The 26,477-nt window shown below is 41.2% G+C and overlaps 1 protein-coding gene across 2 annotated transcripts in view; it reads right to left on the minus strand.

Annotated features, from left to right (window-relative positions):
• Window positions 1-26,477, minus strand: part of tle2b (TLE family member 2, transcriptional corepressor b) — a 99,179-nt gene that overhangs the window by 15,077 nt on the left and 57,625 nt on the right. Inside the window, exons 5-10 of one of the 2 annotated variants that reach the window (XM_034675507.1) lie at window positions 18,868-18,930; window positions 15,746-15,820; window positions 12,825-13,005; window positions 10,310-10,326; window positions 6,800-6,940; window positions 5,071-5,124 (exon numbers count right to left, since the gene is read on the minus strand). In XM_034675507.1, the coding sequence (XP_034531398.1) occupies window positions 5,071-5,124; window positions 6,800-6,940; window positions 10,310-10,326; window positions 12,825-13,005; window positions 15,746-15,820; window positions 18,868-18,930 (531 nt within the window). The remainder of the gene's footprint in view (window positions 1-5,070; window positions 5,125-6,799; window positions 6,941-10,309; window positions 10,327-12,824; window positions 13,006-15,745; window positions 15,821-18,867; window positions 18,931-26,477) is intronic. The other variant, XM_034675517.1, reaches the window with a different exon arrangement.

Below are 26,477 nucleotides of genomic sequence, written 5' to 3' on the forward strand. Positions count from 1 at the left end.
TTTTATTAAAGTCTTTTTCATTTGAGTAATTTTGTGTTTGGAGCCACAGTGGGTTCATCCCTTCTTACAAAAACTTTCTTATCTCTGTCTTCATTATAAAATGATCCTATGACAAAATCTGATTACAAATAAAGTTTGCTCTGAATATGAGAGGGTTGGATTTATATTTAGGAAAAGGCAGGGTCTTACTTAGTGGATACATCATGCTCTTTTGTGTCACAGTCTGCACTATGATGACATGTTACATGAAACAGCAGAGATTGTCACTGTCACTGTAACAGCAGTGTGTGGAGCTGCACATCGTGTTGCTGTTACAGCTGCTTTCATCACTGGAGACGCCGTCAAGCCAACTCTGCCTCCCCCAGAACAAAGTGCTAGAGTAAGCACTTCTCTCTGGGTCACAGTGATCAGCCCACACATTGAAGAGCATGCACGCATGCACGCATGCACGCATGCACGCATGCACGCACGCACGCACGCACGCAATGCACAGGCTTGTATGCTCAAACATGCATTTGCATTGTCTCAAAAAACACGCAAAATACATTTAGATGTGCATAAACACGCAGACACACACACGCACGCACACACACACGCAGACACACACACGCACGCACACACACACGCAGACACACACACGCACGCACGCACGCACGCACGCACACACACACACACACACACACACACACACACACACACTTCACCAGAGAATTTCCCTCCCTTTTTTTGCCATTACCCACATTTGTCTTTTTGTACTCTCTCTGCTTTTGTACCGGTTTTCAAATCACACAAGAGACCAATTCTGCTCTTGTGTGCAATATCAAAATACAGCAGGCTCAGATAAAACATATTTTGGTACACTGTGTGAAGTATTTAAAGAACTTAAATATTCCAGGGGCATAAACGGCTTTGCATATATTGAATGAACCCGACTGCAGTTATCTAATGAGAGCGAAAGGGGGAAGTTAAAGGGGGGGGAGGAGCAGGATGAGAGGTGTAGTAAAGATGAGTTGAAAAGAAACAGAGACGGTGGAAAGATGGAAGAAAAGAAAGCCTTAAGAGGTCAGACAGCGAGCATCAATATAGGAAGAAAAGATCGACGAGGAGACTATCTGACAGTTTCTGTGAATTTGTGTGTGTTTGTGTTTAAGTGCCCTGTGTGTGTGGCCAGACCAGAGTGGACAACACAAACAGCAGCAGCTGATAATGAGCTTACAAAGGAGCTCTTTCTCTTTACAAGGAAACGGCAGCAGAAAGCTGAACTGGCTACATACCTGTAGACATTTCACATCCACGCAAAAAACACACACACACACGCGCACACACAAACATACACACACACACACACACACACTCACGTACACACACGCTCACACACACACACACGCTCACACACACACACACACACACACACACACACACACACACACACACACACACACAAACAAACAAACAAACAAACAAACTAAGGTTGCTTTGGCAACCTGTTATGATAACAAGATATCTAGTTAGAAAGATCTTTCTGCTTCACGTCAGGGTCATGCTCACCCTGACAGGATTCTAATTTGCATAACTACCTGTTCACTTTACATTAGACCTCACATAAGTGTCTTTCAGCTCTATAGTCATAGTTTAAGAATTTCAACTTATAACAATGACATCAAAATTTAAAAAAGTGACAATGACATAACCTTATAAGGATAAAGAAGAGGAAGCTTCTTATTCTTCTGGCAATTACTTACTTTTTACATTTGCACGAAAAAAAATCATTTGTGCGAAATGAATAACAAGCAAAGCCAATATTAAGACTTGAATAGATGCAATGGTCTTGTCAGGCGACGTGATTGACACAAAGTGGGCACCATAAATTGACGGAATTGAGCAAATGATACGCATGAAAGGTGCAAAATAGCGGCTTCATTCGCTGATTCGAGAGTTAAAAAAAAATCAGATCCTCAGTGAATCCTTCATGGCCAATCAGCACTGAGAAATGAGTAAAACCAATGGCTGGAATCAAGTGACAGACAAAGGTTTTAATAACAAGTTTGCACTGCACTAGTTAGCATCACTGGCCTCTTGTCTTTCAGTACTCATGTACACATAATTGGACAGGTTAAGTGAATAAACCAAAAACATTTTGGCTTTCAAATACACCTGAATAAAGTGAGCAAATTATTTGCTGTGTACAAAACATGAACATTAAGAGAAAGCAACAAGCAACTCTTAAAAAACGAACCTTTTGTAAGGTAAAATTAATTCAAAGCTGACCTCTCTCACCGTGTCACTCTCACACACACACTCTTGTAAATTGAACTATTGACAGCTGGAGGGCAGGTTATTCAGAGTACAGGGGGTGGTTCTAAGCTGCGAAGGGATATCCATAGTTATTCCCCGTGAGCAGAACTGTTCTTCCTATTGGTGGGCTAATGATTTATTCATGTGTGGGCTGGAACCCAGAGTCAGAGAGCTGCTGTCGGATAAAGGAAGCTTGTAACTTGTGACTTTGTGAGGACATCAAAGATATTTTCCGTAACAGAGATGTTCAGCTCTTGCACAAGGATGTAGCTGTGAGGAATTGTGTGGGAGAGAGAGAGAGGGAATTTTGAGTCCTGTGAGTGAGTTAGATATCTTCCACAGTGGAGACGGAAAACTGTTAGGAAACACAGGAAATGAAGGTAGAGCTTTCTGGAAGAGATCAGATTAAAATACTATCAGCTAACAGCTGATTGTTTTCAGGAGACCTCTGTGTAAGATTAAGGTAGATCTATAGGAGGAAAACATAATAAAACTGTCTTAGTTATGCTTCATTTTTTACGATCTGAAAATAAGAACAGGTGTTTCTAAAACTCCTGTGAGGAGTTTTCGGCTGGTAATGAGAAACACTGAAATTAGTGCTAATGCCTCAGTATGACCTAGAAAAGAAAAACAACCATCAACGACAGGACTGACTGTTTCTAAATTGGAATTTTGAATGCTTGTGTGTCGTGCTACCAGATAGGTGTCAAAGTCAATGACAACACGCTGCAGAAACAGCATCTGCTGACATTTTCCACAGCAAAGATTCATGGTGAGTGATATGTTCGACCGCAAAAAGGAAGCAACATGAGAATCTCTATTGTTTACACTTCTTACACAAATACGCATGACAAAATCAGAAAGAGAAAAAGGATATCACCAAGGATGGCACCAAAATCTAAAACTAACCAGAATCTAAAAGTTCAGCATTGGCGCTTTAAATCGAATCATCCAATAATATCTGAAGTGGGTGTGGGTCCTCTTCTGAGGAGACTGACAGCACCAATGAGATTTCACTGAATCATAGAACTGACAAACCAAAAAGAAAGACTCTAGAGAACCAGTGTTCAGTGTTCACCAGTTGTGTTAAAGCAGCCAGAGTAGGTTATCCCACATACCTCTAAGGGAAAAGGAAGGTAAGTTGTTATTACTTGGTTGCAATCTGCAAATGATCTCAAATCTATTGTGGAAATGTATATGCAAGGTATGCTACAGGTTTTACTTCCTTTAAAACCTGCATAAAAAGAGAGTTTTTATTGAAAGCTATGTCATTGACATACACTGAAGTGGAAATCCTAGCAGCTAAAGGAGTAAAAAATAAGTAACTTTGTTAGCTACAAGTTAGTTGTATATTTTGTTCTCCTGGCATTTCATGTGATGCAGTAAGTGTACAGAGGGTTGATCTGAATATCTGCCTGGGGTAGCATAAAATTGGGATGCTAAGGACAGATGGAGTGAAAAAAAATGATTTAGAGTAGCCAAACACAAATAGCAGATTCTGGTGACAATAGTGTGAGTCAATCCCTTAAAGCAGGGTTTCCCAAAGTGTCGGTCGGGACCCCCTGAACAGTGGCGGTTCTGGGGAGGGCCCAACAGGGGCCAGTGCCCCTGGAAAACTGAACCTGGACCCCCCTGTGCCCCCCCCTCCACACCAAAATAATATTACAATACAATAAAAAAGCTTCAGTATCGGGTCGATGTTACAGGCGGAACACAAGTGTGTGGCACTTGGTTCCAGTCCCTTAGAGCGCTAAGGGACTCATTTTGAGTGTAAACAGCCAAACAGCTGTTGTCAGTCTGCATTTTGATATAGTACACAGTACTATATATGTCTAGTATGTAGGGATGTACTGATGTTTTGCCAGTTTGTTCTCAGCTGGTCCTCGCCCTTCCCAGTCTCTTTTGTCAGGGTTGAATGTGTCCCTCTGACAACACCCTTGGCCCCAGCCTGGCCCCCCCAGTAAAATTGGTCTAGAACTGCCACTGCCCATGAAGGGTCGCCAGACACTAGTGGGGGGTCACAAGATCTCTTCCAGAATTTTTTTTTTTTGTAAAGTAATCTAAAAATTGCATATTTGACCTATTACTGAAAAAAATAGGGACAGAAATAGTAGTTACAATTGAGGTAAGCCAGATGACTCCTAAGATTAGGGTTAGGGTCAGTAAACAGTTGATTGACAAAAGCATCTTCAGAAGCAACATGTGCATGTAGGTAGGTTAATTTTCTGCAGAACAGTGAATTGAAGTATGAAGCAACTTTCACACTTCTAGGGACAGTAGGGGTCGCAAGTCTTTGGCAATTATATTTTCGGGGTCACAGGCTGAAAAGTTTGGGAACCCCTGCCTTAAAGGACCTCTCTCATATGCAGGAAGTCATGTTATCAACAGAAAAATATCTTTATAGGCACTTAAATGCCTCTGTGAATAATCAGACAGATATGAATCGTGATGGCACAATATGACTCACAGAAGCAAAAGAGACCGTCAGCGACATTATTTATTATTCTAAGGTTTTAATGCCTGTGAATGCTGCTACAGGGTAGAGAAAGATGAGGCAATTAACAGAAAGATGAAGAAGCAGCCTTTGTTTACTTTTTCCACTCCAAAGTTTAACAGTTGGTCACAGCAGGATCACTTTTTTTATTGTACGAGTACAGGACGAGATTATCAATGGGATAATATATAAGTGCTTTGTCCACAGGGGGCGCCAAAATCAACAAGAAATGAAAGTTCCTTACATGAGCTTTAAGCATGAAGATGCCAAATATCACTTACTTCATTGGAGACGTCCACCACCAGATTGTCCTCACTCTTGTCTCCATCACTGTCCTGGTGATAAAAGAAGACACATGAAAGGTAAAATAAGCCACACACATACTGCAGCATACTGTACATGGTGAACTTTAATAATACAGATGGAAACACACACACATAACATCAGAGTCCACACACAGATCAATACGTCAATATCACTAGCTGCTCTTTGCTTCTTTTCACTGGCTGTCCTGCATGCAACATTTAACACAGAGACACTATACACCATATCCTCTCTACACAGCTCCCCCATAAAAACACTGTTTCTCTCTCTCTCTCTCATCACATAAACACCGCTGCTCTTTCTCCATCCATGGCACATTTTACTCTTTGTCTAGTCATCTCTCCACATCTCCACATCGCTCGCCCTTTTTTTCTGGGGTGAGAACGATGGCACTTAGTCACCATGGCAACAGAGCTTTGATGTGATCATGGTCTGATATTTCTATTGACATCAGTATCTAATTATACAGGGCCAAAACAGGTCTATGTCTACAGTCTATTTCTATAACAGAAATTTAGATGTAGAGAGAGGGGGGGGGGGGGGGGGGGGGGGGGGGGAATCAAGGAAGAGAAAGAAAGAAAAAAGAAGAGAGAGAAAGAGAGCACAAGTAAGGAAGAGGGAGAGAGCAAGAGAGTGACAAAGAGCAGAAAGAAAGAGATTTGTAAAATAGACAGAGTAAAAAACTAGAGAAAAGTTTGATGGTAAAATAGAGAGAGACAGAGAGAAAGGGAGAAAGAGGGAGAGATAGAGGAAGACAGAAAGAGAAAGGACAGGGAGAGAGCAAAAGGGAGAAATAAAGAAAGACAAAAGATGAGAGAGGGAGAAAGTGGGAGCAAGAAAGAAAGACAGAAAGAAAGAAAGTGACAGAGGAGAAGAAATTCAAGAGAAAGAGAAAAAGAGAGGGAAGAGGAAGGAAAGTGAAAAGGTAATTTGAGATAAATGGTGGATATCACTGAGAGGAGATTAAATAAAACAAAAAAACTGGAAGAACAGAAAGTGAGAAAGAGCAGTGAAGAAATGGAGCGATGACGCTTCAGAGACAGAGAGAGACAGACGAGCAGAAAGCAAACAGAGAGAAATAGAAGCTGTAATGCTCCCCGACAGACGGAAAGAGAGGAAAAACATCCAGAAAGTGGAAACTATCTGCGCCTGTTGCCGCTCTGAACTAATGGCGAGATTTGGACTGTTGTTGTTGTTGATGCCAAACTGATTTAGCTGGAGGCCATCTTGCACAGACAGACCTCCCAGTGTCAATCAATCCTCCAGACTGCAAACACACAGCTATCTCATTCATTACGGCTATCTGCCTTCCCCGTCTCTCTTCTGGCATTACATCGCCTATGGCTCCCCACTCTTTTCCACATTGGACCCATCCAAAACAAACACAGCTCTGATTGGCCAGGGGCCCCCTTACCTCTGGGTGGCCTTTAATGTCACTCGTCATGAGTAAACATACACACACAGACACACACACATGTAACTACACAGATGGGCCTGCTGTTTGAGACATCTTTGTTGTGTTTATGTGGGTTTGTGTAAACTGTTTAATAAGAATGATGCACGTGGATATCAAAGCATTTCGGTTGCATTATCAGCTGCATGCTCATAAATCTATTCACTTTAACATAACATATTGTACCCCCATCTCATCTTATCTATAGGACAAGGACACACACAAGCACGTACATATGAGTGTGGGGGAAGGGACTCTTTGTCATCACAGCGCCTCCTCTTTGCCTCCGCTCCTCCCTGCGAGGAGGAGTATCCTCCTGATGGGCCCTGGCGCTCCTCGTTGGGCTGACTGTCTGTTGATGACACTGACTTACTCTGGGGAGAGACAAGCACACAAACATAAGGTTAAACACAAAGACGCCAGTAAAGGCAGGTGATAAAAGACACATCTGACACAGGACTGTAAAATCAGATAATTAAAAAAGTCCTTATACAATGTCAGCATTATGAAAACACATAAAACAAAAAACATGCACACACAGTCAATCTGCTGTTTTAACATATGCTTAGGTAAAGTACAGGAAAAAAAAACACACAGGGTAATAACAAACAGGAGCAGAAAGACACATAAAGACACAATAACACACATACACCCACGAACCGCAGACGTAAGCACGGGTAAAGACATCGCAATAGAATCACACAAAATAGCCTATACAGCTAATTAGTGCTCTCCCCTGGACACACCCGTCCTCATGTAAAATATGACTCTCATTATTGGGCAATAAAGCTGTGCAGGCGTATTTACAATACAGCCTGGCCCATTGCGCAGAAGAGCCGATCAGAGCATTGTGTTGTTTTAGAGATGGGGCAGGGGCCAGAGGTTCGATGAGGGCCACTTGTCATTCTCAGTCCCCACTGTGGGGAAGACAAGAAAAGTTAGGTTTTAACACGCAAATGAGTCACACAGGAAGGAGCCCCAGACAGAGTAGAGAAGAAATCTTACAATGGAGCACAGTGCAGCTCATCAAAGTTTCCTCTTTTCTTCTCCTCTTGTGCCTTCTTCTTCCCTCTGCTCCTCATTTCCTCTCACTGTCCCATGTTTGCACTCTGTTTAAATTCCTACATGTTTTACTAGTGCAGGGCTCTTTGACTAATGCCGATTGATGTGCGTCCCTTCCCATGCCTTCTCTTCGTTTCCCCTCCTCCCTTTACAAACTCTGTTATGCTCGGCTAAGTTCAGCACCAACTCACAGGAGAAGTATTTTCCTGGTGTTTAACAATGCCGAACAGCATTGTGTTTAGCAATTAAATTATGCTAAGGGTTTCATTGCGGATAGAAAGAGAGGGAGGGAAAGTCAAGTCAGTAGCGTTCTTAACTCATTTTAATTTCACAATAAAGCTAGAACAAAGACATGCTGGTACTTTTTTTTAACAACCCTTCCCTCCCTATTTTTCTTCCCTTGGTCTTTAGTCTTCTTTTTTCTTTTCCAATTTCACTCTCCATCTCCCCCTAACCTCCCCCTCTCCCTCTCTCTCTTCCTTCCTGTGTTATCAACAGTCACACTGATGAAGGCCAGCTGTCCACTGCAGCCCGTACAGTAAGGGAGTGTTTCATAAAGCAGCCAAAGGGAGAATAGAATAAACCATAGACATCCACTGAATTTCAATCAGCCCATTTGCACCGCATTAATTCTCCAGGCAATTAACGGGGACTTTTAACTACAGTGACATAAAAAATGTAAAAAACCTGTGAGGCCAGATGAGCACTTGTGTACATTTCATGTTTCACTACATGTTGTATTTATTGAATTTTTTAGAAAGAATGGGTTTGGTCCATCCTGTCACATCTCACCTTCACACCTAATTAAATGATAGTTAAATGTGGTTGTGTTATTGAACACTGATGTTGCAATCACACAGTTTCAGGCAGACTGTAGATGATAGATGGACAATATGGGGGGGTAAAAACTGTCTGACAGAGTGGCAGGACAGCAGAGAGAAACATGCATGATGGTTATCTACTGTGGTCATGCTGTGCATTAAGGGTCGACCAATTCACAGCTGGATCACACATGCCACTCATCAAATCAATCTGCCAAAGAGTCTGGCACATTTAAATAGGCTATGGCTTAACCTCTCTCTGTTGAGATTGTGGCAAAAAAAGTTAGTTTCCACCATTACTGAGTAACAAAATGGAGGAAATTTTTTAATATCAATCCATATTTATTTGGAGGAGACTACAAAGCTTAAGATTGGTGGTTAATGGCTGACCAGACACAAGCAGACAAAAGAAAATGAGAGGAGGAAAACAGCGCAGAAGCTAGTGGGGGACATTAAAACACAAAAGGAGCTGTGTGAAACAGAGGCGTACCAAATTAAAGAAACACACAGGAAGCAACCACAAACCACAGCATGGTACAGGCTTTGGCAGTGTTACGGGACTGGTTAAGTGAGAAGAAAATGGCTACAGCAAAGTTACAAGGAAGCAGACCTGCTGTGATTTTCTGCATCTGTTTAGAGTTTCCTGTTTAGACTTAACCTCAAATGAAGATATCAAGTTTGATGGGATTTATAACAGCAAAGCAGGCTAATGTTTGTAGTTTAGCCTACATAAAAATGTTAATTTAATGTTAATTCAACCCGCAATTAGGCTGAAAAGAATTGCCATGGAAGTGCTACAAACCATTGAATCTAAGGGACTATTTTTTTCAGCTGAAAATGTAATCATGTTTTAATCAATAAATGATCTTTCACTCCATTCTTATTTAACTTGTTTGTGTCTTAAGTTGGTAGGCAGGTAGTTAAGGGATTCATGTCTGGTGAGCAGGTCTCTGTCCCTTCAGGGTGAGACAAGATCCCACTATGTTTTGTCTCACCATTAAGTGACAGCAACAGCAACCCGCTCACTATACATCATCCCTTACATGTTAAAGCCCCTACAAGACAGGAGGTCATTCAGTCACTTCCAACATGAGAGGAGGCCTGCATACTGTATTTCACAGTATGGTATTGAATCTAAATTGTAAGCTTATAATTATGTAAAGGTTTTTTTTTTAGAGCTGTGTAACACCCAGCTGTATGTTGGTACAGATGTTTCTGTTACTGAGGCACAGTAATGTTCTTTTAAAAATATGTTTCCTCCTTTTTGTAATGGCACTTGTGCAATTTTACACCAAAGAAACTAAAGAACAGGTTATTTTATGGAATATCGATATCATGATATCAGAGTTTTTTTTAGGAAATATTACATTCTTCTTTTTATTATCAGGCAACAAAAGAGCTCATGTAGTGTAGATTTTTATTCACAATGTATCGTGTTTTTAAGGAAACATTTTGTGTTACACACACTAAGTGGCCGTTTGGGGCAGTAAGCCATTGCTCTGTGTTTTAATCCTTTTACTTGTTCTGTTAGTCTTGTAGATTACAACAACATTTGTGGTGCTGATAAACAAAACAGTTGCTTGTTCATCCATCCAGTCAATTTGTCCTTTCCTGCAGATAACAGTGAAATGCTGTGAGCTCGGATGTTGGTGTGATGCAGAAAACCTTGAGAAGCTCAAGGTTGATAGCGCTGAGCGGCTATTGTGCTGGCGTGGAGCTGTGCTACTCCTGGCTGAGCTCCAGCAGCACATAATTTTTTTTTTTAGCAGGCACTTTACTGTGTGTCTCCATTTCCATCCGTTTATCACTGTCACACACACACACACACACACAGAAACTGAACACACTACAGCTACTCACCCTGCTGGGAGCTCCCTCTGGAACGGGGCGGAGAAAGGTAAAGAAAGAGAACAGAGTGGAGGGAAAGAGAGGAGTAAAGGGGAAAAGAGAGAAAGTTTGACGTCAGTCTTGATAATAATAATAACAAGTCTCCCCCCAGTCAGCCAAGGTTAGACTGAACTATGACTGCTCCTCTCTAATAGAGATACAGACCCGCCATTGTGCCTGATCCTAGTCTCCCCTCTATCTTTCCTTCTCTCTGTTCTTCACCAGACAAAGCTCGCTGTCTTCCCCTGCTGCCTCTTTCAACATTCACTATCTCTACACTCATTTTTCTTCTCATATGTAAGAACACACACACACACACACACACACACACACACACACACACACACACACACACACACACACACACACACACACACACATACAAACACCCACATCAACACACAGCTGCAGACACGCATACGCTCACACACAGATGCTTAACACTCCAATATGAACACATTGATCCCTCTGTCTCCCTCCCTTTCTTCCCTCACCCTTTTCTTCATTTTCCTCCTTTTTCTAGTGCTGGCTTTATTCATGAGAAAGTCTCTCTTGGCTTGGTGCCTGATACAGAGAGAAAAGATAAGATATTGTATCAGGGTGAATGAGAGTTCGCGGGGAGAAATCGTCTCTCCTGCATTTACACAAGTGGCTTGAGTACATCTGTCCATATTATGACAGCAGTCTAAACAAGGAAGTTCAAATTCAGTCCAAAAGGTGACTTGGTGTACAACTGATGCAAAAGCTGCCTGTCACAAGTGATGAATAGTGTTACTCTGCATTTTATCTGCTCTGAAATGCTCAAATGATCTGTTTCTTATTCTTCAGCTTTTGTCTGAGTTCCACAGTTGTGCCAACTATTAAACTAATTAAAATAAACACTGCATGCACAAGTCTACATACAAAACATATGATTGTTTTTGGAGAAAAAGATCATCCATGCAAACATAATGTCTAAGAGTTTTATTCTGGATGGATTCCCTGAATCTTCATCTCTTCTCTTCAATCAAAAGCATTTACACTGCAGACACTCAATCACAATATCTCATTATACTCAAACAGGTGAATCTTAATAAATGAGAGAATCATGAAAAAGGGTTTTGTTCATAATTGAACTGTCATACATGCTTATTTTTATTGCATGTAGAGTGAAACATTTCAAGCCTTCTACTGTTTTATTTTTTCATGATTTTGGGTTATAACTCAGACATCTAGTGCATTAAATTACTAGAATATTTTCTAAGATGCATTAAAAAGGTTACGAAATACAGAAATGTTCATTTATACATTCAATACTTGGTTTGGGCTCCTTCACCACACAATACTGCATCAATGTGGAGGTGATCAGCCTGGAGCTCTGCTGAGGTGTTACTGAGCCTTAACACCTCACCATTGGCTCTTTGTTGTGTTACTGGGTCGGGTGTTTCTCATCTTCCTCTTGACAAATACTGCAAAGATTCTCTCCGGGGTTCAGGCTGGAGGAGTTGGCCAATCAAGCAAAGTAATATCATGAAAGCAATTTAGGTAGTAGTTTAGGTGCTGTGGGCAGGTGCTAAGTCCTGCTGGAAAAGGGAATCAGCAACTCCATGAAGCTTGTCAGCAGATGGAAGTATAAAGTGCTCTGAACTCTTCTGGTGAAACACTGTGTTGACTTTGAATTTGATAAAACACAGTGGACACGCAGATGACATGGTGCCCAAAATCATCACAGACTGCAATAGCTTCACCTTGGACTTCAAACAACTTGGACTCTACACTCTTCATTCTGACTCCAGACCTTTGATTTCTAAATAATATGCTACATTGACTTTCATCTTTGAACCACTGAGCAACAGTCCAGCTCTTTTCTCCAAAGCCCAGGTAAGACTCTGCAGACATTGTCTCTGCTCTGGTACTGAAGTAGACTAAGTGATACATGCTATTTGCTATTTTTACTGTTTGAATAGTAATTTACTCAAACTCAAATGAAATATTCTAATATTTTGAGACACTGTATGTTTTTACCTTTTTTTTTTTTAACTGTAGGACGTAGTTATCAAAATTAAAACAGAGAAACATTTCAGTTTACATTCAGTGGGTTGACAACATACTATTACATTTTCACTTTCTTATATAACTGATGGAAAACGTGAACTTTTTACACAATATTTAGTTTTTTTTCAAAATGCACCTGTATATAGCCACATTGATCTGACAAGTATAGATGTTAATCTTTTCAGAGTTAAAAAAAAACATTTCAAGGAACCAACTGAATTGACAGCAAGTTTAACCTATTAGAGTCAAGTATGTCCTTATTTTTGACTGTCAGGTCAAGGCTGCTTGTAGAACATTTTGACATACACACTTGGTAAGGTTTCTGTTCTCATAGGTCTGATTTGTATGTGTGAGGGTTTAAATGTTATTCTGTGTTCTGGAGGACCCCTCTAACAGAACATTAAAATCTGTGTTTGTAGACAAAATAAAGGATACAAAGTCTGACGTTTATTACCTCTGAGATGTTCAGGGTCAAGGTGGTTTCGTTCATCTTTGGAGGCAAGGTGAGCGGAGACACCAAGAGCCCCGGTCAGTGCAAGAAGCCCTGAGCCCCCCGCGCCCAGGGACAGGCCTGATGGGTGAGGTGTCAGGGGGATGCCAGGGCCGTGGTGAGACAGGTGCTGGAGCTGCTGCTGCTGTGGCCACAGGGAAAGGAGGGAGCGGGGAGGGAGACAGGGACCGGGAGGGAGGGTTGGTGTTATAAAGAGGGGTGGGTTGTTAGAAAAAAATCAGGGTTAAGAAGAGAGAGATGGAAAAAAACAGACAAGAGAACGTGATATATACCACAGGAGAGGAAGGAAAAAAAATGAGCAGGAGGTAGAGGTCATGTTTGGAAAGTCAGATGTTTGATAGCAAGGAGAAAAGGGGAATGTGAAATCAAATCAAATCCACATGGACAGCTCAACAGAGAGAGAGGAAAATAAGATGAGGAAAGATAGGATGTTAAAGAGATTAGTGGATTAAGAGGTGAGAAGGATGGACACCAAGGACGAAAAGAAGGAAAAGGAAAGAAAGGGAGAAGGAAATTAAATGCTCATGACACACAAGGAAATGGAGATGGAAACCGAGAGGGAAAAAAAGAGAATAGTGAGGCGAAGAATGGGATTTATTATGAAGGAAAAGCAAGCGAAAGAAGACAGAAAGAGGCCAAGGAAAAACACAGTGAAAGGGTAAAAGAGAGGAACGAAAATGTTTTAAGTCACAGAGTAAATGATGGGGAGGAACAGAGGGAAGCCGTGGAAAGTGAAGGAGAATTTAACGAGCAGGAGGGGAAGATAGGAAGAGACGGTAAATGAGCACAGGAAGAGGGGAGGGAAAGTGTGCAGTGGAGGGAGGAAGAGATAAGACAAAGTAAAAAAAACACAAAAGGGAGGGGAGAAATGAGGACAGGGCCATAGTAAGAGGAGAATAAAGATGACAAATAAAGAGATGAAATAAATCCAAAAGGAAAAAGAGGGGAAAGAGAAAAGGAAAACAGGAAGAAGTGAATGATGGAGGATAAAGTGAGAGAGGAGCAGCTACAGATAAAGAAAGGCTATTATCCTGAAGGGAGCATTATGATGTGTTTTTTTGTGGTTGTTTTGTCAGGATGGTGTGTTGGATGCACACACACACACACACACACACACACACACACACACACACACACACACACACCTTGGAGACAGCAGTGTTTGTAGTGCTGTGAAGAACAAAGGGCTCTAAGTAGACAGTAATGTGATCAGTGCTCCGACAAGCTCTGGAAAGCCCCATCTACCACAGCACTCAGGACTCTCTGTGAGTGTAGGTGTGTGTTTTGTGTACATATAAACACATACATGTGCAGACAGGACAATCCTGCACAAAGTCAGGTGATCATATATCATTAAATGTCGGTGTTGGTGTATTTTCGGTGTGGAAAATGGTATCAGTGCAACTCTAGAGTTATGGTTTGTATTTTCTAACATTATCGTGTGTCAATCTGCATTTTGACACCAACTTAATCTAAAGACAGAATACATATGTTGTCCATGAGGGCTTAAATTCCAGAGACCTTGAAACGTACAATGCACATCCTATTTAATTGCAGAGTAAAAAGACTATTTTGCAAAAACAATTGCATCTACAAAAAAACAACATAACCCAGCAGGGGTGAGCTCTAGCCCCTGCTGCCTTCCCTTGTCCTCATCCTTATATCCATTTACAGACATTTCTGTTCTATCGCTCTTTTCCTCCCCTCTATCGTCATGAAAAGGACAGAGTGGGGGGAGGTAGATCGTACAGCCTAAACTCTATAACCTGGAAAAGGTGAGCTCCAGCCCAAACAGATTTCTCACCCTGGCCCTGCCTTCCTTCTCCCCTTCAAACACCTCTCTACAGACTCTCCAGTCTTTCCTTTTCATTTTGAAAGTTTGGGTATGAGGGTCTAGCATGGGGGGAGGGAATGGTTTCGGGATGCAAGATATAGCAGTTGAGCCACCCTGAGGTGTCGTTGACTTAACTTGTCAAACATCAGTGAATGGAGGCGCCCTCTTGATAACCCTGGTGATGTACTGTGTCTCGCTGCCTATCTATCCTCATATATCTTCATGTCATTAGAAGGAAAGTAACTTGTGTTTACTTAAATTAAAGAAAGACAAAAATTAAATAATGTGTAACATATTTGAGATGAGATGTCAAAGTTGGACACTGAACAAAAGCTACCACATTTAATTCCTTTTTTGGTCATTTGGTGTTGAACTGGCTCCTGCAAAACAATATTAATTCCTCTATCTTCATAGTCACTTATTTGAACTCCCAGCAGCACAGAGCTGTAAAACTTGCTGCTCCAAAGCTATTACTATAGAAGTGATTTATGACTTCCATTGCATCCTCGACATTGGTAACAGCATCTGGTAGAATTATCAAACAGGAGCGCTGCCACAATTTATTCATTAAGCTTTATATGACAGGAATCAGCTCCACAGTGTAGAAGGGATGCTCATTAACACTTATTTCTAACAGGTTGGATCTCTCAGTGAGAATACTTTAAAATAAATCAAAAGATATTGATTCACAGGCCAGTTATTATTCATTTAAAACTTTCAAATGAACACTGGCGGTGTGAATTCCTTGCATGCTTTTGAAGTTCCCAGCATTTGCTAGTCGACTAATAGCTGCCTGACTGAATCTACCCGCAGTATAACATCACCATCTGAGGTCAAAACAGTGAAACAGACACCTTCCATTATGTTTATGTAAAGAGCTCACCTTTCATATCGACATCCTACATTACATTGCATATTTTAATGGCCAAGGACTATCGTTTAATCAGCTGATATGCGTCAGATTGTTAGTTCATGTGTGTGGATGTGTGGGTGTGTGCTTGTGGTGTCATGATGAAAAGAGGTGTCTCACCCCGATAATGGCATTGAGTTCAGCCATGGTGACCTGCTTGGCCCTCTCCACTGCTTGGACCACCTGCTGCTGGTGCTACACACACACACATACACAGAAACAGAACATGAATACACACAAATATACAGTCAATTCAAAATACAAAGAATCACCTATGCTCTATATATCATCATTTGGTTTAAAGTTTCTACAATGTATAACGCAGGAACTCAGCAAGGATCTATGAAACCTACAAAAGGTGTTGAAACACTTTAACTCTGCTTGTATATGATGTAAGGATACAACGGGCAGCACAAAACTGACAACACACGTACTGTACCAGGCACATCCACACGTGCTCAAAGACACACTAACTAAAAAAAATCAGCCTTATTTGCACAAAACCCAAATGTTTTCAGTCACTCAAAGGTAAATATGCATGCGTGTAACAGTGATTGCACGCACACACACAAAAAAGCACACAGACACACACACACAGTGTCAATATTGATCAAACTGACAGAACTGTGACCATGCTGTCTCCAGGGAACAAACTCATCAGTGCACAATCACACTCCCAGACAAAAAGAAGTGTGTGTGTGCCAAATTACACACACACAAAACTATCAGTGTTCACCAGAGAACAGTACACACACACACACACACACATGTGCATACACAAAATAATATAAACTTCAATAACCGTTTTCTTCTCTCTTGTTTATGTTGTATTAAATAAAGGAACATATAACGTAGGTTGAGGCACAAAACTAATGTTGATAATGTTGCTAAATAAGAGTGCAAAAGGCAATTGTATTATCTAGTTATGATCCCTTTGTGCCTTTACTTTTACTCTAAGCAAATATTATATTAGTGGCAACAAAATAATTAACCACTTACAGGTCTCAGCTGTATTTAACTTTTCCAGCAGGATTTAGGTATACCCATCAGCCATGACATTATGATCACCGAAAAGCAGTGGTGGATAGTAACAGAGTAAATTTACTTGAGTACAGTACTTAAGTACATTTTTTGAGTATCTGTACTTTACTTGAGTATTATTTTTTGGGGAACTTATTACTTTTACTCCACTACATTCAGAAGACAATTATTGTACTTTTTTTCCTCTACATTTCTATCAGTGCTCTAGTTACTCACTACTTTTGCTTTGAAGTGAGCTCATGAATTTCCTTCTCTTTTTCTGAAATCTGATCCCTAAGACAGTAAAATGGGTTTGTGTAGTCCTGTTTGTCTCAGTGGTTTAGCCGTACCTGTGTATCAAACACAGAGCAAATTTCACTCAGATCAGGCAGTTCATTTAGAGGTGGTAATGATGGCTATAATTCTACATCTGAGCACCCATGGCCATATCTTCAGCCCGTGTTAGAGGTTTTTCAAATGAAGAATGATACGTATCATTTGAAATGTTCTCCCTGTTTCCCGCTCTGCCCAAACATACAAAAATTCACTGTCCAACCTGAGAAAGCGTGCTGAGCAACGTTACATTTGTTTAATTCCTGATGAACATTTCAAACTAAGTTGTCTGTGCTTGGAGTAACTTAGTTTCTGTTTTTATTCCATGGTATAGTTTCTAGAGATTTCAAGTAATGGTTTCTAAATTAACATAATATAACATAATGTACTCCTATGTATTCTTACTGCACTCCTGCTTTGTGAAAATACAAAGTTTTGAGATATGTCAAAAAGTACTTTGAATACTTAAGTATTTTTAAAAGGAAGTACTTCAGTACTTTAACTCAAGTAATAATTTGACAGAGCAACTTTCACTTGTATTGGAGTAATATTTGACCTGAAGTATCTATACTTTGACTTAAGTAATGAAGCTGTGTACTTTGTCCACCACTGCTGAAAAGTGAGGTGTAAATCACTGATTATCTTCTCACTATTGTACCTAACTTTGGATAGGATATGTCAGGCAATATTTTTCCCTTGAAGTTTATGAGTTGAAAGCAGAAGAATGCTTGGCACGTGTGGTCTGAATCAACAGGAGAGCTACTGGAGCTCAAATTGCTGAACAATGTAACACTGGTTCTGGTAGAAATGTGTCAGACTACATCGCAGTTTGATCCAAACAAGGCTGCGTGGCTAGAACATGGAGGACTGGACCATGGAGCAATGGAAGAGGGAACATGAGAACAATTCATGGTGTTGACTTTGCCTCCAAATTCCCCAGATCTCAATCCAATCATATGTCTGTGTGATGTGGAGGACAACTATGTCTGATCCATAGAGGCCCTACTTCGCAACTTCGAGGACTTAGAGGACTTAAAGGAGCTTCTGCTAATCTCTTGGTGTCAGATATCACCTTCAGAGTTCAAGTGGAGTCTATCCTGTCAAGCCAGGGTCAAAACAGCTCTGACCTGACAGGAGAGGGGGTATGGGTATTATTAGGTAAGTGGTCTTAATGTTATGGCTAGGGTTGCCAACGGTCCCGTATTAGCCGGGACATCCCGTATATTTGGCTAAATTGATTTGTTTCATACGGGACCTCAATTTGTAAAGAGCCAAATTGTGGTTTCTTTGAGGTTTATTCATATGAGGTTACATAATGATACAGTAAGGATTAAAGGGAATATACACACTTTCTGCATTTCCAATATGAATATACGCTGAATTCACACATCATGCTCACACCTCCATGGCACTGTGAACCTGTCCCTTATTTAGTAGGAAGAAAGTTGGCAACCCTAGTTATGGCTGATAAGTGTACTTTTCCCTCAAAAGTAATCACTACATGCAATATCATGTTTGTGCTGAACATTTTTTAATTTCAAGATAAGGGAAACTGTGTTAAATGAGGGTGTATTAAATAATGCTGTTTGATAAGACATGAATATACTGTAAGTATTTGTGTCCTGATTTATTTCGATGATCACTAAGGTAAGGCAATAATTGAGATGAAATAACCACAGGACAAATAAAAAAATTTACATTGTACAAGAAAATACTGGAATTCAAATGTTCTCTTTAAATGCTCACCATGTGAAACCTTATCTATTATTGTCTATTTTCAGGGTCAGAATGCAAAGAAAATACGTAACAAGCCTGGGGTGTGAATAATCGTGTCCTGTTTATGTGTGTGCATATTTTTTGTAAATGTGTTTGGCAGCGGTGACACTCACCTCTTGAGAGAGAAAAGGGATGATCTGAGCGCAGATGGCACTGAGACGCTTGACAATCTCTGCCTGGGATGGAAAAAAAGAGGAGAAGCAGGAGACACAGAAGGGGAGAGAGAGAGGGAAATATATGATCATTTCCTGTACGGTAAGATTATAAGTGCACAATGAACAGAGCTTATGATGCACCTCTACAGCACATTAAGCCTCTGTCGCATTAAAACACCTTTCTAATGAGCAGGGAGGTCTGTCAGTGACAACTGTATGAGACCGAGAGAGGAAATATGGAAAGATGGAGGCAGCATTAGAGCTGGAGTCAGCATCTGGTCTTTTAGCACCATCACACGCTCGTTCAAAGACACTCAGCCTCACACACTTTTACCTCCTTCAGTCTTTCTCACACACACAAACATATGAGCAAAGAAAACACTCACACTCAACCATTGCACCTCTAAAAATTCTCTCTAAAGCTCTCTGCCTGTCACAGTCGGCTTTTCCCTGCCATTACGTTTGTCCATTTCCTAAAACTCATAAAAAAACAGAAAATGCTCTTTTTTGCACACAGATATGCACACTAACACACACATGTGGCAAACCTAGTGCAGCCTCCTCAGAATAAAGCCCCCTGCACACACAAACACATAAAAGCACAAGCACACACTCTCCGTGTCACATGTGTACACAAACACACACCCACAGACACACACTGAACCTCTGCGGTGTGTCTAATTCTATCTGTCTGAGTGCCCTCAGCCTCATTTTGTTCTCTTCTTCACTCAGCCGTTCTCTCTTTTTCTACAACAGCTCTCACACTGAGCCATTATTACCCTATTCATCCTCTTCCTCCCTTCCCTCTCCCCCTCTCTCGCTCTCTTTCTCTCATCCCCGGCTCGCTCTGTCTCATTCTCTCCCGTCTTTCTATTTTGCTACATTATTTCCTTTCTCCCCATTTTAATTTATCCTCCCTCTTTTCTCCCTGCTGCCCTTTTTTCTTGCTCTTACATCAGTCGCTCTCTTCTGTTTTGTCTTTGTTACTTGGCTGCCACGCATTTCCACGGCCACACTACATTTAGAGACTTTTCATTTTCCTCCGCTATACCTATTTTGTGTTCTCTTCTCCTCCTCTCCCTCAGTCATCTATCCTTACTAACACATGGCACTTGAAGATACTACAGAGGGAGCGAGAAAGATAGCAAAGGGGTGATGGAGGGCAGCGTAATGACTGACAGGCCTGTATACACTATCACGATAGGTGCAAACACACACACACACACACACACACACACACACACACACACACACACACACACACACAATAACAGTCATCCTGTCAGTTACAGCATGTGTCATCATGGCTTCATAAAGTAGCTATCAGCAGACACACAGCTCGGTTTCAAGGACAGACACGGTCTTGTCACATCATACATGTGTCAATGTATGGGTCTGTTTTTGCGTGCCTGCGGGTGTGCTTTTGTGTGTGTCTATTTGTTTTTGTACATATGTTTGCTTGACTTGACTCAATACACAGGACTTTGCTTTGTGTCTTTATACTCAGTGCTAGTGATCTGCTGTAAAGAAAATAAGGCCCTTAGCTGGTGGAGACCTACATGCAGTCTATTAATGACTGAATCAGCTGGGCATGCTGACAGGTACCCTTAGGGGATTCCATTCACAAATATGTTTGTTTCTTTCTTTGCTTTTATGAACTTCAGTATCAAGACTTTAAAATATGAAAATGATCTATCAGTAAAAACATACAATATGATGTCATTTCCGTCAAAATTGTCCAAAGCTGATATAAGTTTTCAGGATCAGTTATAAAGAAACCAGAAGAAACAAAAAGTTAGAAGAAAGAAAACTTTGTTTGACCAGTGATTTGAATTCATGGAAGGCATTCAGAGCTGAACGCTGTAGGAACAGTTTTCTATAATAACATTAAGCTCCTTTTACAGAACATGGACATTACTGTGAAAGTGCTTAGTTCATTTTAAGGGCAATCATCAGGCAACTAAATAGACTTACAACCAATCAGAGCAATTCAAAATGTAGTGTAGCCCTGAGCTATCAGCTAACATATTCTCATCAGCAAAAGCAGTACATGGTGGTTTCTAGCATGATCATTAAGAGATAATGTACAGTGAATGGGTGCTTACACTAATTAGAATCCCAACAGGGTGAGCAGAATGAAGCAGACTCCTTTCTGCTGATTGATTTGATGTGACATGTGTGATGAGGCCGTCCCTGGTGTCACTTTTGCTAGTGAGGATTAATTACTATCGTTATCGGGTTTTGACCAATCAGCATTTAACACAGCCTGGTAGTAATGTGTTGTAATGATTAGTTCCATGTGACCAAATCCAATCCTGATATTGATGAATTATTCAATGATTTTGACCACATATAGTATCAGTTAAAAAAAAAAAACTTGTGTACATGATTCTTATAATTTTATAATTTAACCCAGTTAAAGGTGACATATCATGCAAAATTGACTTTTTAATGGTTCTTTACCTGAAATATGTTTCCCTGGCATGTCTACAAACCCCCCGAGAATGAAAAAAAACCATTCTGCCCCTGTTTTGATTTCTACACCTTTCTGTAAATGTGTGTGAAACGAGCCGTTTCAGACTTCCGTGTTTTTGTTACGTAACAACAATATCCGGTCTGTCACGGAGTCAGAGCTCGGAGCTTGTTCAGCCCATAGACTGTATAAAATAATACTGAATCCCTCCCCCGTTTTTCATTACCTGCACAAATGTGTGCTAACAAGGAGCTTAGGAGGGAGGCATGCTAGTTGTAGGCTGTCTTAATAAACACAAAGGTCGGTTTTACTCCCCACGTCTGCAGATTTGAAGATCTAGTGGATGATTTTTATTTGTCATGGATAAGTGCTAGCGCTAATTAGCATAGCCACATAGCTATATGTTCGTAGCTGTAGCTGTAGCTGTAGCTGTGTACCAAGACACACGTCGACATACTGACAAATAAAACAACAAGAAACACATAATCTGTGACCAATCCTTCAGAAAGGTCCTGCTGCCTTTCTGGCAGAGGTCGGTTTTACTCCCCACGTCTGCAGATTTGAAGATCTAGTGGATGATTTTTATTTATCATGGATAAGTGCTAGCGCTAGTTAGCATAGCCACAGAGCTACATGTTCGTAGCTGTGTACCAAGAAACACGTCTACATACTGATAAATAAAACAACAAGAAACACTAAATCTGTGACCAATCGTTCAGAAAGGTCCTGCTACAGGCGCCTCTCCGTCAGGATCAGATTCAGAGGGTTGAAGTAACGCGATCTCTGAGCAGCCGTGTATATTCAGCCAACATGTAAACATTAGATCAACGTGCTGGAGAGCCGAGGCACATCCACTTCTGGAGGGGGCGTGGTCAGAGGGAAAACAGTTCTGAGGAGGACTGAAGAAAAGGACTTTTCAGGCATGCCAAAATCTGATTTCAAAGTGTTTTTTTGAGCATAAACTTTAAAGACATGTTTTGGAGACCTCTTAGACCAATACATATTGATGAAAAAAGCATGATATGTGATCTTTAAGAGAAAATCTCACCGAGACACTCAATGTCCTTTGGAAGAACCTAATCAAGATAAGAATTGCTTGTTTATCTAAAAAACATCAAAAAAATAGATATTTGGGTTTATTCACTGCTTGTTAAATCTGATAGGAAATGGCACAGCAAAACTGGTAGTGAACTCTGCAGTAGGCTTGGCGCTCTGTACCAATTGTCTGACTCATCCTAATTAGACAGTTTAAAGTCTTAAAAGTAAGCTAAAAAAAAAAAAAAGGAGATGACACTACTCATGAGCTTCTGCAGCACACCATCACCCTACAAACGGCCTGTTCTAGCTGAGGGGCAGTGTGTGATGTTATAAGAGAAAGATGCTGATCAGCTGATGGGTTGACAACAGAGGAGAAGTGAGCTGGGCTGGAGCACTCTGAGCTGGGCCAGGTGTCAGAAACAACACGGCACAGTCTCTTTCCACAGCCCTGCCAAAGCACAGCCACCAGGGAGTACTGGCAGAGTGTGGCCGGATAGAGATGAATAGACGGAGGGATGGATGGATGGATGGTTGGGTTGATACAAAGAAGGAAAGAGCGAAAGAGGGCTGGTCAATAAACACCTGAGGGCAGATAAGCTGCCAACTGGCATGCAGACAGAGAGAGAGAGAGAGAGAGAGAGAGAGAGAGAGAGAGAGAGAGAGAGAGAGAGAGAGAGAGAGAGAGAGAGAGAGAGATAAAAGAGGGGAGGCAAGAAGAAAGGGCAAAACGGATTTTTATTTATAAAATGAGAAAATCTTTAGTTTACTTCAAAACAGACAAAAAGATGGAGGGATAGTAGCTGGAAGTACGACTGAGGAGAAGACAGAAGAAGAAGACATAGGGATGAACTGCAGGAAAAGGACAATCTGTTCCAGAGGCTGAGAGGCATATTAGCCTGTCAGAGCTTAAGGAACACACATACACACACACACACACTGGCAGTATGCTCAGACTTGTCATCTCGTCAGATCACAGACAGAATCATAATCACCACCAGCAAACGTTCATACAATCCCACTGCCTTGTTTCTGCATAATGACACAACCTGAAGAATGTGAAAAGGTTACACACACTCACACTGATACACAAACACACATACACACTTTTATCAATAGAACTCGTGATTATTTTATGAATCAAAAAATCGATGTTCACAGTTCTACAACTATATGCACAAATTTCTCTATATGCTGAATAAGTTTCTTCGATGGTCAAGTCAAATTAAGTCAACCAACACATGAAAAAAACAAGAATGAAAATATAAAAGCTCTTGAGTGACTACTGCTGAAACAATCCCTTACAAATACTCAAAAAGCAAGCTGGTGATCATTTTCACTTGATCACTACAGCTGGGTGCTGAATACGATATGATACGATATGATACGTTATCATACAGTATGAGCCAACCTGTGAATTTGAACAGTCTGTCTGTGTCATTGAACTGAGAGAGAGCTGCAGGTCTAACAGAGAGCAGAGCAGAGTCACACACAGCAGGCAGTATGAGGAGCAGCTGCATACAAAAATAACTGAGCTTCATCTTGAACTGTATGTGTGAAGCTGTGGAATTAGTTCTTAAATTAAAAATCCCCATATAATGCCTTATTTCTTTGATTCACTACGTTGTTTTCATGAGCCGCCCTTGCTCTCTTATCTTGCTCTCTTTGTCACTTGACCGTCAATGCTCTCTCTCTGTCTGTCTCACTAGGCTCAAGGACCCAACCTATGAGCTGAATAGAGACATAGTTGTGTGAGAATATCTGTTAGATGCTCTGTTGTATCTAATTTGACAAAAAGATGAGAGACCTCCGTCAGATCATGAAAATCTTAACTTCCAAATGAAATATCACATTCAGTGTCTTACAAATCAATTCCTTCTTGACCCAGCATTTTTACCCGACTATAAAATTGTCAATAGAGAAAAACTCTAACAAAGTACAAGAAGTAGTAAAAACATTTTCTAAACCAGCACTCAGCTCAGAACCCAGACAGCCTTTAAAGGGTTACTCCTTTTGTATCTTCAATTTCTCTTGCCCACAAAAACTCATTCTCCTGCTCTTACTTTGCAATCGGTGTTGCTATTGCTCCTGCTCTCTCCCCACCCACGTGTTTAACCCACAGCACAAACGCAACAAGCTCCTGCCTGCTCTGTGAAGGCTGTCAAAAGGCATTCTAGGAAATGTAGTAAATGACTAAGTGAGGGAGAAATAGATGAGACAGGTGGGTAGTTGGGGCGGTGGGTACACTAGGAAAAGAAAACAATAACACTCACACACAATAAGGCAGCACAGACTGATGGTGTAACAGTAGATCTGCGTGAGGAAATATTCTTTAGATAATGAGCCGGCGTCTGACTGTTCTGACAAAGACAAAGCTTGTTTCAGAGGGAGGGGGGTCTATCAGAGTAAGATCTGCCCCCTGGCTATTTTCTTTCATATGCTTGGAATGACAAGATGTGCAGTGTTGTGTAACCATAGCACACCCACAGGCTTGTGCTCTAAGAGGTAGAACGTGATGTATGGGTGTTTCTTTGCCTTTTTATCAAGCTGTGAAATGGGAGAAGCAGCTCCAAAAAAAGAAGTACAGAGAAAAACCAAGCTCACATTCATCTTTGTACACCTTTCACTCATGACACTATATACAAAAGGGAATACAAAAGGGAGCAAACCCTCCTGGTGAAAGATCACCACTGTATTTGGTCTCTCAGCATGACGGGCAAGCAACAGTGACCGCGTTCATCTTGCCAATAAAGCTGGGTGAATTTGAATGTGATGAGCGTGGGTTGGGGTTGGCACAGGAGGAAGGAGACCGTGCCCAGTGTGCTCGGCCACTGCCAGCTGTGCCAGCCTCTGAGTCCCACTACGGCTGAGCGAGCCAGGAGCCAGCTTTATGGGGGAGGGCGGCTGTGTGTGTCTGAGAGTAATAGCCCACTTCTCTGCATACTATAATTGCTCTCAACAAAAATATTATTCATATCTTTTTTCTATTCTTTGCACCTATCTCTAGTTGAGGCTGGTTTATGTCCTTGAAGAGCTCTCGACCTCCAGCCGTGGAAGACTTTTGTTGCCACAAGAAGATTGATACAAAGAAATAATGCTTTCCAATCAACTCTACCTTGATAAAGAAACTTAATGGTTTCCCTTGATAAAAATGCCAAACACGCACACTGTGTTGTAAAATAATTTTTGAAAAACCTTCATCGACTTTAATTACCAGGCTGTGTTAAATACTTGATTCTTACAGGTCATAACCCCAACATATTCCAGTGTATCCAGTATATTAGTCCAGTACCTCTGCCTGTTGACACTGTAGCAAAAATATTGGCCAGTTTTGCCAGGGAGTAAACTGCAAAGCTCAGAGACAAAGGAGAGCTGAATGAGGACAGAAATATCAACACGTGTTCCAGCGGTCCTGTTCACCTGGTCTAACCCTATCTGTTCACTTTAATGTTAAATCGTCCCACAAGGAGGCAGACATAAATTTGATGCCATGAAATCATTACCGACTGTTACATTAGATGTTTCTAGTTTTTATTAAAGCTAGTCTCGGAAAACTAGCATGAATTTGAATGTAGCATTTCCTCATGACTCCGTCTAACCCCTCCCCCCCTCCCCTGGGAGCTCATCCAAAACGACGCCCCCCCCGCTCGAATGCACGAGCGCCACTGATTTGCGACCATATGATCGTGACTGAGTCAAAACCAAGCGTGCCGGACAGGGCCCTGGTGGTGAGGCTTTCAGCAGTGTGACTGCCCCCTGGTGGCTGGCTGCAGTATAGGTAAAAAAAATCCGTCTCAAACTTTAAAAAATAAATACACGTCGTATGAATGTTTCTCACATCCGTATGCTGTGGCGATATGTAGTTAGTATTTGACTGTTTTGTGTCCAAGTCCTTTTTTTTCTGAAAAGTTTCTTTTTCGTTAGTTATTAGAGTTTAAAAAACGGGTTTCCTTTGATTCACAGCTGCCGTAGAGAGAAACTTCAAAGGACACACATCGTCTTGTGACACTACGCTGAAGGGCGGAGCTTATTACAGTGGCTTCACAGGCTCTGGCTGCAC

This window comes from Notolabrus celidotus, chromosome 2 (genome assembly GCF_009762535.1).
Source record: "Notolabrus celidotus isolate fNotCel1 chromosome 2, fNotCel1.pri, whole genome shotgun sequence".
In the NCBI taxonomy this organism is placed as follows: domain Eukaryota; kingdom Metazoa; phylum Chordata; class Actinopteri; order Labriformes; family Labridae; genus Notolabrus; species Notolabrus celidotus.